The 14,782-nt window shown below is 29.1% G+C and overlaps 6 protein-coding genes across 8 annotated transcripts in view; 2 read left to right on the top strand and 4 right to left on the bottom strand.

Moving 5' to 3' along the window:
- Window positions 1-14,782, bottom strand: part of LOC113397240 (probable transaldolase) — a 212,356-nt gene that overhangs the window by 34,580 nt on the left and 162,994 nt on the right. The gene's annotated exons all lie outside the window — the stretch shown is intronic.
- On the bottom strand, window positions 1,189-2,186 carry LOC113397537 (RNA polymerase II subunit A C-terminal domain phosphatase SSU72). Its single transcript, XM_026635937.2, has one exon. The coding sequence runs from the start codon at window positions 1,953-1,955 to the stop codon at window positions 1,377-1,379; it is 579 nt and encodes a 192-aa protein (XP_026491722.1). The 5' UTR covers window positions 1,956-2,186; the 3' UTR covers window positions 1,189-1,376.
- Window positions 3,205-4,971, top strand: LOC113397532 (uncharacterized). The gene is made up of 2 exons (XM_026635927.2): window positions 3,205-4,322; window positions 4,673-4,971. Exons 1-2 carry the CDS (start codon window positions 3,273-3,275, stop codon window positions 4,946-4,948), a joined length of 1,326 nt encoding a protein of 441 aa, XP_026491712.2. The 5' UTR covers window positions 3,205-3,272; the 3' UTR covers window positions 4,949-4,971.
- On the bottom strand, window positions 4,972-8,823 carry LOC113397530 (coiled-coil domain-containing protein 22). 2 transcript variants are annotated; one of them, XM_026635923.2, is made up of 8 exons: window positions 8,658-8,823; window positions 8,370-8,541; window positions 7,601-7,865; window positions 7,279-7,526; window positions 6,947-7,171; window positions 6,586-6,725; window positions 6,338-6,503; window positions 4,972-5,245 (listed from the first exon to the last, which is right to left on the bottom strand). In XM_026635923.2, exons 1-8 carry the CDS (start codon window positions 8,705-8,707, stop codon window positions 5,024-5,026), a joined length of 1,488 nt encoding a protein of 495 aa, XP_026491708.2. In that variant the 5' UTR covers window positions 8,708-8,823; the 3' UTR covers window positions 4,972-5,023. The 2 variants fall into 2 exon arrangements, with proteins under 2 accessions (XP_026491708.2, XP_026491710.2); XM_026635925.2 differs by having other exon boundaries at window positions 7,601-7,703.
- LOC113397535 (ER membrane protein complex subunit 10) lies at window positions 11,197-12,746 on the top strand. 2 transcript variants are annotated; one of them, XM_026635935.2, is made up of 5 exons: window positions 11,197-11,432; window positions 11,571-11,738; window positions 11,846-12,117; window positions 12,193-12,289; window positions 12,570-12,746. In XM_026635935.2, exons 1-5 carry the CDS (start codon window positions 11,382-11,384, stop codon window positions 12,651-12,653), a joined length of 672 nt encoding a protein of 223 aa, XP_026491720.2. In that variant the 5' UTR covers window positions 11,197-11,381; the 3' UTR covers window positions 12,654-12,746. The 2 variants fall into 2 exon arrangements, with proteins under 2 accessions (XP_026491720.2, XP_026491718.2); XM_026635933.2 differs by having other exon boundaries at window positions 11,843-12,117.
- Window positions 12,737-14,578, bottom strand: LOC113397531 (DEAD-box helicase Dbp80). The gene is made up of 2 exons (XM_064217443.1): window positions 14,404-14,578; window positions 12,737-14,282 (listed from the first exon to the last, which is right to left on the bottom strand). Exon 2 carries the CDS (start codon window positions 14,265-14,267, stop codon window positions 12,864-12,866), a length of 1,404 nt encoding a protein of 467 aa, XP_064073513.1. The 5' UTR covers window positions 14,268-14,282; window positions 14,404-14,578; the 3' UTR covers window positions 12,737-12,863.

Below are 14,782 nucleotides of genomic sequence, written 5' to 3'. Positions count from 1 at the left end.
CGCCACTGCTCCTTGTGTTTATATAATGATTATTACTATTTAATTTATCAAAGTGATCAATCAATATTATTTTGAAAATACATAACATTGTTGAAAATATATTTTGATGCAACTGCAAGTTCTTTATTAAAAACATCCCAAAAGGAGACTCTTTTGTAAAAAGAAAACAGGTTCAATATTTGTAGTTTTACCACAAAGTATAAAATAATATAAAAAGACAATATTATAACTGTCTAAAATATTTTTTGGAAGGGAGAGGAGATCGCCACAAGACTGCTTGCATCTGGACGCTTATTCAGTTTATGAGTTAGAAATGATAATCATATTGAAGTAATAACTTCTTATGGCATGGTAAGCCGCTTTGTTACGTAACGCGTTACGGCGCCAGTCTGTCTAACTTCCTTTTCTTATAAGCATACGGCAGCGGCAGGCAAGCTTCTCCTCTCTCACTTTTACCCACAGCGCGAGCCATATTTCGGACAGTTTAAGTTATTACTTTTGTCACCTGTCCCGAGAGGCACATTTTCTTTTTTAGAGACGATTTAAAAAATATCAATATCATCAATGGATTGAATAAAATAAACTTTTTTAATTAATTTAAAGAAATGTCGTGTAGCTACAGTAGCGCCGAAGTGGGACTCTTGTTTAATAATTGCGGTAGTCATTTTTTCGGTTGAATACAGTGAATACCCATTTATGAGACACTTCTCCTTTTCTCTAGTCTCTACATTCACCAAGTTACAAAATTATTACATTGTTAAAGCATAAAATTATCAGAGTAGGTGGCCTAATTTTTAATGAAAAAAAAACAGGTCATGTCACTAATCGACAACAATTACAACCATAAGGTTTATTATTTATTATTAAAAGCATTGTTTTTATTTGCATTTTTACAAATTTACATTAACTTCATTGAATGTATGAAAAATTTAATACAATATTTCGTAAATGTTGGTATTACATAAGATTAAATATGTGAGTTATTTTTAATTGATTTTATAAAATGTTTTGTGTTAAATATTAATACACTATGAGGGATATTAGTACCTCATTTACCAAATGAGATAAGATTTAAAACATTTTTTTTTATTATTTGAATTTGAAGCAGATGGTGATATAATGATAGTACCAACTTTTTGTAGGAACAAGGATAATTGTGTAAAGGTTAAGTAATTAAAAAAGCGGCACTTTCATGTTTCAAATAATCTTTTGATTTCGTTATAATATTCCAAAGCTATTGTAATTCATATTTAGTATAAAAATATCAAACAACCTATTAAATATGCTATGGAAAATATTGTTACGTAGTATTTATTATCAGATGCAAGCATTTTATTGCATTGGCTAATTATAGGCCAATGTATTTTAATGTTTTGTCAATAAAACATGATACAATTTAAGATTGGTCTGTGACACTTTGATTCAAAATCATGTAACAGTTCGTCAATATCATTATCTAAATCATCACTTAGAGCCATTTTCGTAACCATGTCACTTAAAAGGAAAGCTCCAATTGTAGCTTCTTCATGATTGTCTTGAATATCTATGTTAATCACATGAACTGGTTGGTTATATATCGATCTTTTTGACCCAAACCATTCTATAACCTGGTCATACACTCTTTCTTCACAAGTTATAATAACATCAAAACGTTCGGTGCTCACTTGAAATTTCTCAGGACATGGTTTTATTCTGCGATTTCTATCTAACATGTGTAGCAGACCATTTTGGGTGTAATATGCTTTATCTTTTTCTAGTAAATCATTATAAATATCATCGTATGGTACACCAAATTCATAGCAATTGGGGCGATCTGCAGAAGCTCCTGGTAACTTAACCTTTTCACCTGTTCCAAATGATTTAACTTTGAAACCTTTTTTTGCAAGGAAGGCATGAGCTTCCATACTTCTATTCATATTGGATGAACAAACAACTGCGATATATAAATCGCCCATTGTAAAAACCAGAAAAATTACTGTCTTTCTAAATAGTTGTGACGTAGCCAATTATTTAATCATTACAAATGAAAAAATATATTTGTGTGATGGGTTCATCGCTTAGACATCGGTAAAATGTTAATTATTTTACTTTTATTTTATTAATAAAATATTCTTCTACAAATTAAGCTACACGGAAGTTCTTGAGTTATCAGTTATTGACAATTGAGACATTATGACATGGGATCAAAATTTAACTTATGTCATTTGAGTTTGAAATAATAAATATGAAAACCACAGATTGCCTATTTTAATTTTTTTTCTGTTCTTATTTCAACTTTTTGCTTTTATTCCATTCTCTTATTATATATTTTTAATTCTAATTAAATTTGAATGCACGATTACAAACTTTTTATTTTCTTAACATTTAATTTTAGATATTATTGTGCAAAGTTTGGTCAAATAGAGGATTTTTAAAATGTTTTGCCGAGTCCTCTTTAATTCCTCTCATAGATAGATGGAAACAAAGACGTTAGTTCTTAACTAGCTTGAAATACCTCCTATAATCCTTCACTGAGATTAGAATCTACAAAACGTTAATCTCGTTATTCAGTGTTATTGGTATCATTCTCATTATTTCCTAACTTTTTATTTGGTGTTAAATACAATGTCGTGGTTTTAGACTCTTTGTTTTGACACATATTTTCAGATGAAACAGCTTACGGCAGATTTTACAGTACCAATATACAACACTCCAATTTTGGTTTACGATTACAATCAAACATTATTATGTGATAGTGGTCAGTCCATAAAATAAGTTTGTTTTCTCTTGTACATTTCAAAATAATTGGAATAACAAATTACGCTGCTCCAAATATTGTACAAACGAAGTTGAAAAATAAAAGTTACTGTAAATGTAATTGGTCGCTTTTAGTAACGTGCCATTAGAAATTAAGTAAACTGTGCAACATTTAATGATATCTCAGTATATGTGTGCGAAAATTAAAAACAACGCCAAATATTTTTTAAGTCAATATGATAGTGATCTGCGATTAATGCAGCTTTTCGACGTTTCCTTTATAACATAGTTACTACTTATAATTTTTTATTGATAAAATAAGTAATGCAGCAATTTCATACCTGTGTTTATAAATACAGCAATCTAAACTATCTAAAACGGCAACACAGTTAAACTTGATGGTAGCACTTGCTGGAATAAAATAATATTTAAATTGTCAGTTTGTCAAATAAGCATAACCTGAAAAAGTGTATAAACAATTTTACTTGCTTGATGTGATATCATAAAAATTGAATATAAAATAAGCTTAAATCGAAATGTTACGTAATTTCAGAAGGTGCTTATTTCTTAGCCCACAATCTCAATTTGTTTTATCCAAACAAACCTTTCTAACCAATGAGTATAAATGCACAGAGGCTTGGAATACGCAAACGGCTTCTCCGTTATTGACGAAAGTAAATCTTCACGATTTTTACAATATATTAGACCAAAATTACTCTTCTAAAGGCGTAATAAGTGCAATCGATGTAGACATTTTCGCAAATGCGGTAAAAGATCCTGCTTACCTCGATGAACTTAAAGATCTCTTGCATAAGCTACGTCTTTCGGCCGAAACTGGAAATACTTTGGAATCAACAAATCACGCTACTATACGAAATTTTATTGAATTTGGAAATTTACAAGATTTAGTACAAATTCTAAAAGATCCCTTAAGTTTTGGATTATTTTTAGACTTTTACTCAGCCAACATATTGTTAGATAAACTAATAACTACACAGAATTATGAACTCGGTGCGAATGTTGCTTCCCTTATTATGTTACAAGAAGATTTCTCCAATGAAATAACAAATACTCTATGTCAATATGTATGCTTCAAACATTTGACAGATTATAAGGTAACACCTATTGAACCGCCACCCCAAGAAGAAAAAAATAAGAAAAAAGAAGAAATAAAAATAAGAGTAAAATTTTTAAGAAATCCTTATTTTGATGATCATTTTGATATAACAGATTTACAGATTTTGTCTGGAAAAACTTTAGCTTGGATATCAAAAACAGTGAATGATAATGTTAGCTGTAATTTACAACTAATTGGTTGGTTATTCTATAAAAAATATGAAAAATTATTATCTTTGTGTGAAGAATTTGCTTCTATGAAAACATTTAAATTATATACAGAAGTAATAGACTTTATTAAAAGAGAATCTGAGAATGTGGAAGATGATGTTAAAGAACTTTTACTGAAATCTATTAAAATACTGGATAAAGCTTCTTTTGCAGATATCAAATTAGAAGAGTCTATTAAAATTGCTATAGAAAATGCTATTAATAAAAAACAAAACAAAGATATAATGGAACAAAAAGAGGTAATTTGTTCCTTCAAATTATTGTATTTGATAAGCTACTGAATACATTTATTTAATAGAAGAATTTATTTATCATTGTATTCTACTTTTCTTGTCAATTAAAGTATAAAATAATTAACAATGAACTTGCTAAAATAGTTCCTAAACATAGAATGTTATTTAACTATTTTGACCTTTGAATTTTTACTAATAATTAGCCTTAAAACTAAGTGTACTTATTACAAATGACTATTCTTTTGGGATATACACTTATAATAAATAACATCATCAATTCTCTTTTTAAACTGCATTGTGTACTGTGCTTTAAATACACCATAAATTATAGTAATGAAAATATATATTTTTTCTAGTTATTCAAAAACTGGGAGTCAATAAGGGAGATTAAACTTGAAGAACAATCTAAACGTTTAGATAGAACAAAACGAATGAAACTCGTAGAAGAGAAGCAGAAACAATTGCAGGTAGAAGAACAGAAATTATGGTTCTTTGAAAATGAAGAGAATATTGATTTACAAATTGAGGAAAAAGAACAACTGGAAGATACTGTTACTAAATCCAAAAAAGTAGCTCAACAGATCACTGACGAAAACTATATACCACCTGTAATTTTGCCTAAGCGAAAATAAAATTAAGCTATAGAAGACGTAAATAGTATTTTAAACTTGTTTTTAATGTAAATATAATAAAATAATATTCATTAATTAAGAAGTTTCCTTTTGCAGTCTTGCAAGATCAATTTGAATTTTCTTGAGAATGTCTTCAGTTCTTTTACATTTTTCTGCTTTGATATTGTCTTCTAAGTCTATTATATCTCTTGATAAAATGCCAGTTTCATTAACTAATGACACAATTGTGTTACATTCGGAATGCAGCAAAGCTAATAGTTTATAGGCTTTCTTGGCTTGATCATCTCTCTTAGCATCCTGAAATTATAATAGATATGTTAAAATTTTAGCATGTTTTTCTAATATTTCAAATACAATTTACCATTTTCTTAAAATGAAATTTTAAAAACCTTTTGCCTAAACTGGCATTAACTGGTAAAATTATAAAAAATATTTCTTTTAAATGTTCTCCATTTTATATTATTTCACATTCAATGATATTGATATACACCTATTCACTCAATCAGGCAAACAATATATAATTTATATGTTTTGCTGTCTTTACTCTTATGTTAATCATCTCACGCACTAAGACATCTTCTAAGCACAAGCCTTACTCAAACTTATGCAAGTCCATAATTTAATGTCAAGGGGCAGTGAGTGTATAGATCTATCATAGGTGGGAGCTAAAGCAACTAGGTCATTTACTGGTCATCTACTTTGCACTAGCCAGAACATAATTACATATAGGCCAGATAATAAAGCCCGTGAAGGTCAAGTAATTAGTATCATTATGATTTTTTAAAACAATTAACATTTAGGGTGACACTTCAATATATTACTCATTAACAACTTTCTATAAACATTTGAACCCGTCTAAACAAGTTTTTACCACTGTTCAAAAAACATTCTTTTTTGTTAATAACTTTTTTTGCACTAAACAAAAAAGGTTGAAATTTTAATACAAGTTAAGTTATAATCATTTACACCTTCTGTCCAATTTTCAACCATCTAACAATTTTTTTCACAAAGTTATTAGCAAAAAGACTTTTCACCCTCCCAACCCCCTAGCGTTCACCCCAGAGGGTTAAAAATTTTAATTTGTTATTATTTTAATGTCCCTAACCACATATCAAAAATCATAATTATACTAATTACTTGATCTTCACGGGCTTTATTGACTGGCCTAATAATATCCTATAGATGTTGTTGAAGGAAAGGTTAAAACTTTATACATCTTGCCAATCTTCGGTCAAAGTGACCACTTACTATCAGGTAGCCATTTGCCTTATAGTAATAAAAGATAATAATTTTTTTTTATTAAAGAATGTGCAAAGGGGGTATAAATAAAACTAAGCAGTTATGGTATCACACAATTAGAGGAGGCATATAATAATTGTCGTTACTTACTTTAAACAAAGTTTCATCGGCAATTGAGAAACATCTATCAAGTTGGCCTTCAAGAGTATTTATTTCTTTTTGAAGTTGTCTAGTATCCTCTAATATTTTTTTGATTTCAGCATTTTGTTTATCTACATTTCCGATTATTTCTAAAATTCGTTTAGTATAAATATGCCTTGAAAAAGAACATAATTTTTTTAAATTAATGATTAGCAAATTATTTAACTTATAAAATGGTATGGATTCATTTAAATTACCTTTTATTCCCTCCTTTTAGTTTTTCGTATTTTAGTTTTAACTGATTTTTTAATTCTTCTTTTTGCTCACATTCTTCTTTCATACCTTTAGCGACTTCCTTTAAGTTCATTAGGGTGTTTCTACACTTAGTTTGAGCAGACTATAAGCAATACAAAGAAATGTTTTATTGAGGGCATCAGTATTTTTTTTTTATATTATAACATATTAGGTAGACTTAATATCTATAATTGGGCATGTGTACCATTAAGATATCCTGATTCTAAGCAAAAATGTGGTATTATAAGATTTAGTATGAGAATGTGTTATTCAATTACAAATTCACTAGATATATAAATTTTACAGGTTTTTTATTATACTTACTTCTGATAAACTATTTTTAGTTTTTACTTTATCAATTTCTACTTTGAGAGCCAGATTTTCTGAAGTTATATCTTCACTTTTCCTGTGCAGCTTCTGTATGTTTTTGTGTACTTTCTCTAATATATTATCTATTCCATCAGGCTCAAAATCAGTTATACCAACTGAAGTTAGTATATTTTGCATATTTCTTAAATCAGCATCAGAACGCTCACAATTTTTTTGTGCCTATAAGTATATTGTAGTAGTCAATAATTGTCAAAATAAGTTAAAATATTTTTTTAAAATAATTAACTGTTAATAATGTACTATAAATTTAAAAAAAAATTAAATACCTGGGAAAATTCAACATCCATTACATTTCTTTCACTTTCTAGAGTGTCTAATTTTTGGCGTAGTAAAATTGACATTTCTTTTAATTCTTTTAAAGTCTTGTCAGATTCATGTTTAGTAACTGTATTATTATCTTCAAAAGTATTTAAATCATCAGTAACTTTAGACACTGGTAGAGTTCTGATTTCATTGATTTTCATAATTTTTTCAGAAATTTCATCGAAACATATTTTAGAATCTTTCAAATATGCTAAAAACAAAAAAATATTTATTATTCAATTTGAATATAGTCTTATGGTTCCCTTAAATTAACTATAATTTTACCTGGATCATAAACAAAATCTCCTAGATTGCTTTGTAAAGAAGGCTCACAACATGGTGGAATCCAGATAGCATTGAGATCCTCTGTAATTTTGTTACTTATTCCCTGCAATAACTGATGTTTTTCATTTATAGGTTTAACTTTTGTGGTAAGTTTCTTATCTTCACTTGGTAGTTTTTCTATCAAAAACATAAAGACTTGTCTTAATTCTGTTTCATTATGATAGAGGAATGTTTGATAACCAACATCATTCTGGTAAGACAGATCCTGTAGAAAAATACACAATATTTAAATAAACTAAATAATATATGATGTAATCTATAAAGTATGCCAGCTAAGCCTTAATTCCTTAAAAAAGGGTTTTTACTAGTAACCTAATATCATTAATGTTTGCTCTTCATTGTATTAACAATATGATGTTAAGTATTTTTATTAATTTAAATATATGAAACATTAAAATGAGATAATCTTGTTAAAGTTTAATGAACTTAGAGTATTATTATATTATACAAATTAGTTTTTCCATCATTTCTCATTATAGGTGATGATTTTTATACCATTGGTAAAACTAATGGTTTAATATTAATTTATAATTGATTTTATTAGACCTTGTTAAATTTACTTATTTTCTTAGTTCTCTGGTATATAATATTAAATCACATTATTATTTTTTTATGTTTACACAAATTTATCAATATAAGTACCATAGACTTTTTGATTGGTTTCTGCAACAATGCAAACAGAAATACAAGGTAATAGAATTACTTTTACCTTACATATAGATGCAACTTGTGCTGCAACTTCAATTCTTTGTGATACTCCAGAAGGAAGTTTAGCTGGTACTTTTATACCTGGATTTATTGCTGCTATACATTTAATAGCTGATTCTACTATTAACTCAACTGGTAACTCACTAATATTTTTAATACCTTCATTTATGTCTCTGAAATGTGATAAAAGAACTGCATTAACTGCCAGTGAGATTTGGTAATGTAACAAAACTATGTTATTAAGAACATTTGTCAATTAACAAATTATTTGCTATAAGATCAATCATACATATTTAACTGTCGCAGAAAGTGCAGAATAATTGAATCCACTTCTTCCATTTTTATTACACTGATTTTAATGATATTGTATTATGTAAGTAATATGTTTTTCTTATTTTCCCATTGGTATTCTAATTCATCATAACATCTGATTAAGTACTGTAAATTGGTTTAAATTTTTTGACATATATTCAAGATGCAAATAATCGATGAAGGAATTTATAAATTCATAAAGATATAATTTTAGGTAAGTAAATTTAAATGAATATTTTTATAGTATAAACGTTTAATAGGCAAGTAATTAGGTGTAATAATAACAACAAATTGACAGTTTATTTGAGGATTTAAGAAGTGTCGTTGTCAAAACGAAATGACGTTTAATAAAGCTACCAGTCCACGTTGGGCCAATATGATCTTACGACGCGACGCTACGTGGGCCAAATATCAATGTAAAATTATTGTTAAAATTTATACTATCTACTTTTATATTATGTCGGTTTAACTTAAGAGCGTAGTTTGTAAGCGTGGGAATTAATTTTAGAACACACACATAGGTACTTTTCAATAATACAGTTGCATTGTGCAGTGTATCGTACGCATCCCCGGAGATAATCAGTTGCTTGTTTTCGGTGCAACGAATAAATTAAATTTTCATTGCGCGTTCATAACGTAGGATTTATAAAAATACATTTAATTACGAGTAATGTATTAGCTATAAGGTTGTCACTCGCAAACGCAATTATAAATTATTTGTTAGCATAGGGTGCGGTCAGAGTGCATTAAGATGCCAAATATTCATTATGATTTTTATTGTTTCAACTGCTTTCGTCTAACTAAATAATAATAATTATTTTCTTGATATTTTAAGGTTGGTAGATATACCGAATTAAATTAAAGTAAAGACACATTAAATAATCACTTCTTAAATTTTATAAATATAAATAACGAAGTTAAATATAATTTTTTTCAATACTCTATTTTTAAGTAAAATATTCGAAAAAAATATTTTAAATCAACTTCTCGTCCATTTCGGTACAAATACTATTTTTCATAGTGAGCAATTCGGTTTTACAAGAGGTCGCTCGACAACTGATGCGAGAATAGCACTTCTTAAACATATTTACGATGCTTGATAAAAATCACAAAATGCTATTGGAGTATTCTGTGATTTTTCTAAAGCATTTGATTGTGTAGAACACGAGACGCTTCTTTATAAGCTCAAATACTACGGTATTAAAGGTAAAGCTCTTGATCTCATTGCTTCATATTTAAGTCAAAGAGTCCAGCAAGTTTTCATTAATGGCATAAAGTTTTCTGGATCTACGTTATAAATGAGTGTTCCACAAGGATCAATTTTGGGTCCCTTTCTATTTCTACTATATATAAATGATCTTCCTTTCTATGTTAAAGGTATTTGTGTTATAATGTTGTTTGCTGACGATACTTCACTGATTTTTAAGGTAGACAGGAAAAAACTGACTATGACGATGTTAACGGTGCATTATCACAGATACACGATTGGTTTACAGTAAATAATTTAGTTTTGAATACTCAAAAAACGAAATGTGTAGTTTTTACTCTACCAAAGTTTAGAAAGCAAAATTATAATATATCTTTAAATGCTGGCCGTCTTGATGTAGCCAATATTACGGTTTTTTTTTGGGAATAGCATTGGATTCCAAACTTCAGTGGAGTCCTCATTTATCGTCCCTGACAGGAAGACTCAGCTCCGCAGCATAAAAATTAACAATTGTGTCCCACGACACTCGCGCCCCACCCTTATGCTAACTTGTCTATGTGTGCGTAGACGTTTTGCGAAATTATAAGAGTCGGCTCGAAATAAAAATTGACGTGCTCTCACCTTGGGCTCTGGGGAGGGACTGAAAATTTATTGACAGCGATGTCGAATAATAAGTCAAAACCGTCAAATTATTTTCTCCATACTAAAATGTATGGACGACGAATGCCAAAAAGTAAGCAATATTTAAATAAAAATTACTATAATATTGTGAGATATAATAGAAATTGAACACGGTGAACTTATTATTTACACTTTCGTGTTCCCATTTAACCAAAAATACATGTATAAACTAGCCGCTAAATAGCTTAAAAAATGTTAATAGAAAAGGTCGATTTCAGTGTTTGGAGTGATGTTGACGATTAATTTACCAGGTTATTGATACAAATTTTATAAATATCATGCGGTGAAACTTGAGATATATCTATTGAGATACTGAATGTATTTTTTTATCCATAACCAATGCTCCAGTTTTAAGATATTTTAAAAATAGTAAGCGCTATTTTGGCGTTCCGCAAGGACTGTCCTCTTAAACAAAATTATAGGAAAGTCGACAATTGTCCAAATTTTTCTTTTTTTTGTCTTAAACGAAATTTCCGAATTATATAAAAATCAGTTATCGTTACCACCTTAAGTCCTATTCAAATCTCCTTGAATAGGATTTATTAATAAGTAACTGTTTTCCAGGGATTTTTTTTATATTTATAATTTTTTTTATATTTATAATTTAACTCTGAGGAAAAACGTCAACTGTCAAGTGCTGGCAACACTTCCCCTGTAATGTGATTAGACTGATTATTTTATGTATTGGATTATTTATTAAATACTTTAGTACCAATATAAATTAATTAAATACACCTAATAATTAATGAAAATTTGGAAATAAAATCTTATATCTAATAGGGTAGAAAAGAAAGAAAAGAATATACTTTAAGGATGAAGATGTTTACAATTATTTTTTTCTCGATAAATGTGTTACAAAACGCGGTATAGTAATAGTTAATATTTTATTATAAAACTTAATAAAATATTAAATGAAACAGTTGTTTCTATTTATAAGGTTTCTATCTCAACATGTGTTATGATCTAAAACTATTAATCTAATTTTCTTTATTGGTGTTTTAGATTTGTCTGGACTATGATGGTTGGTTAAATATTAAAGTAGAACATACATTGAATTGTAAATATGAAGAATACTGCGCACGTGGTTCCATCTCTTTAAAAAGTATACGAACTGGCATACCTGTAATTGATCAAATTAATTTTAATGATGGACATATAAATGAGCTAAAGGTATATCTTTTCTAATTAGCAGCTATTAAGTTGTCATTGAAAAATATGTGTGAATGTTATTAATACTTATGACCACTACTAATATTCCTGTTAATAAATTTCAGGAGATAGCAAAAGTGGATGGGATATATGCTTTACGAACATTAGTTTCTACTGCTGAGAGTAAAGATGTGGAGATTATCTCATTTGTTAGAGCAAAAAGATTTCTAGAAAGTGGATTGTCTGATATAATAAGAGCTTGGGTATTACCAAATGGTGAAGTTATTGCACTAAGCCTTCAAGTAGCAAACACTTCACAACCAAAGAATATAGAATATAAAAGTTCAGAATACAAGCTCAATTCAACATTTTATATTCGTCATGTAGATCCAGCTCCTTTGTAAGAAATAACCATTTAATCATATTTATTTACATCTATTGAGATGTCTATTACAAAACTAAACTTTTTCCACAGACCTGATACAGCATCATATATCCAGAAGTTAGAGCGTGAAAAAGAGGCAAGAGAAAAGGGTGAATTAAAAGATAATAGATCATTCCTAGCCAAATATGTAAGTAGCTTACTATATATAACAGTCACAAAAATATTTATATGAAGTTTCATTATAATCATAGAAATTATAGAATTTATTTTGAGAAATCATCAGCACACTATGTCAAAAATTATTAGAAATCTGTCTCAATGAGCAAGCTTAGATTGACCATTTAATTAAGATAATCTACTCTTTTGTAGTGTGTGTTAAGTGTATTTGGCTATAATTTATATTAATGGGATGTATTAAATTTTTGAGTTGTTGCACAACTATAATAAGAATTATGTTTTCTTTTCAGTGGATGTATATTGTACCTATTGCCATTTTTGTCATGATATCTGGAGCAGCAAATCCAGAACCTGCAGCCCAAGCTGCAAGGTAAATAATAAAATATGGATATTTGATATAATTATTTATTAAAATATATACTGGAATGTGGTATAAGTGTAGTGAAATAAATACTTGTAATAACAAAGTGTTTTATTATAAACCTTAAAAATAATTTTGATATATAGCAATGTGCAAGGAAAGATTACACAAATAAAGCAAACTTAAGATTTAGCTATTTAGATAGCTCAATTACTAATAATGATTATGCACCAATTTTTTCAATTTCTTCTGCATCTTCAATATCTAACAGCTGAATCTTTTTGCCAAAGTGTGCTTCAATATCAAGGCATATATCCATAGTCTGTGGTGAATCAATAAGATTTATAGCTATACCAGCTTTGCCAAATCTTCCAGTGCGGCCAATTCTGTGCAAGTATGTTTCACAATCTGCTTTTTTGTTCATGTCCATTGGCATGTCAAAGTTTACTACGAGTGTAACTTGTTCAACATCTATTCCACGTGAAAGTACATTGGTTGTTATTAAAACTTTTTCTAGGCCTCCTCTGAAACGGTCAAGTACTGCTATTCTTTGTTCAACTGTTAGCTCTCCAGATAATACAGCTACTGAATGACCATCTTTTGACATTTTTTCTGAAAGCCAACTAGCTGTTTTTCTTGTGTGACAAAAAATAATTGCTTGACCAATTGTTATCACACCATAAATATTACAAATAGCTCTGTATTTCTCTTCTGAACTTTTACATTTAACATAATATTGTTTTATATTATCTAAAGATTCTTCTTCCCTCAATAATCTGATTATAATTGGATTGGGTACTATTATTTCAGCAAATACCATAACAGCACTATCATATGTAGCTGAGAAGAACATCATTTGACATGTGGGAGGAAGGCATTTATGAATACGGATACATTGGTCTTGATGCCCTTGACGATCAATCATAACATCTGCTTCATCTAATACGAATACTCTGATTTTGTTCAAATCAAACATGCCAAACTTAACACCCCAATCTAACATCTTACCTGGGGTTCCAATAAGTATATGGTCAGTAATTTTAGTTCCCTTAGGAACTTCTTCACCTCTTACAGCATATTTTAATTTTATTTCAGGGCAAAATTTTGCCATCTTGGCTGCTACTTCTCCAGTTTGTATAGCAAGTTCATAAGTAGGACTGAGACATAAGACTTGTGGATAATTTTTAGAAGAATCTACCCTGCTTAACATAGCTAAGACAAATGCAGCAGTTTTACCAGTCCCTGACTGTGATTGTGCAATCATATTTTGCGGAGGATCTGCTAACAGTGTAGGCAAAGCTGTTTCTTGAATTTTTGACGGAGCATTAAAACCCATGGCGTAAACACCTTTCAGTAAATTCGGTTTTAAATGTAGAGCTTCGAAAGTTTTAACAGAATAAAGAGGAGAATTAGGATCTTTCCTTTGTATTTCAATATCTAATTTGGATTCAACTAAACCTTGACGAATTATCTTCATCAATAATGAAGTTTCAGCAGGATTTGCTGCGTCCGGAGAATCTTCAGGAGTATCCGAAGTTTGATTGGATCCCTTTTTTGCTAATCCAAGTCCTGCAACTTTGTTGGAAATTTCCAACTCCTCTGCCTTTTGTCCCCATTGGTTTGCCATTTTGATATTTATTACCTGCAAAAATATTATCCATTAGTGTCAGCTTATAATTGAAAACTAGCATGAACATACTTTTAATGTACACGTAAGGTGTTGAAATGCTAACAGTTGGAAAACAAATATTTCATATGCTAACCTGTATTTATGCGCCCAAATAGTAAAAGGTTAAAACAAGCACTACTTTTAAAAAATATTTAATTTAGTTGTAATATTTGAAACGGATAATCATATAAAGTAAACACATTGACGATTGAATCGTCCTGTTTCTTTCTTCTGAAATTTATCCCGGCTCAAAATATTCAGGAATGACATTTGACAATTGTAACAATGATTTATTTTAGTGATTTCCATTGTTGCCACTTTTTGCTTTGATCGATTTTTCGCACAACTCGCCGAAATTTTTGTCGAACAATCGAGTAAGTGACCGTTTCGGAGTTTATATCTCCGTGTTACATTAATTTCTACTCAAACTTGGAGCAATGTGCATTGGCTATATTCTAGTGGCATTTGTGTTG

The sequence above is a fragment of the Vanessa tameamea genome, chromosome 3 (assembly GCF_037043105.1).
Source record: "Vanessa tameamea isolate UH-Manoa-2023 chromosome 3, ilVanTame1 primary haplotype, whole genome shotgun sequence".
NCBI lineage: Eukaryota > Metazoa > Arthropoda > Insecta > Lepidoptera > Nymphalidae > Vanessa > Vanessa tameamea.
Note: the sequence above shows the minus strand (reverse complement) of the source record. Positions and strands in the feature narration are given on the sequence as shown.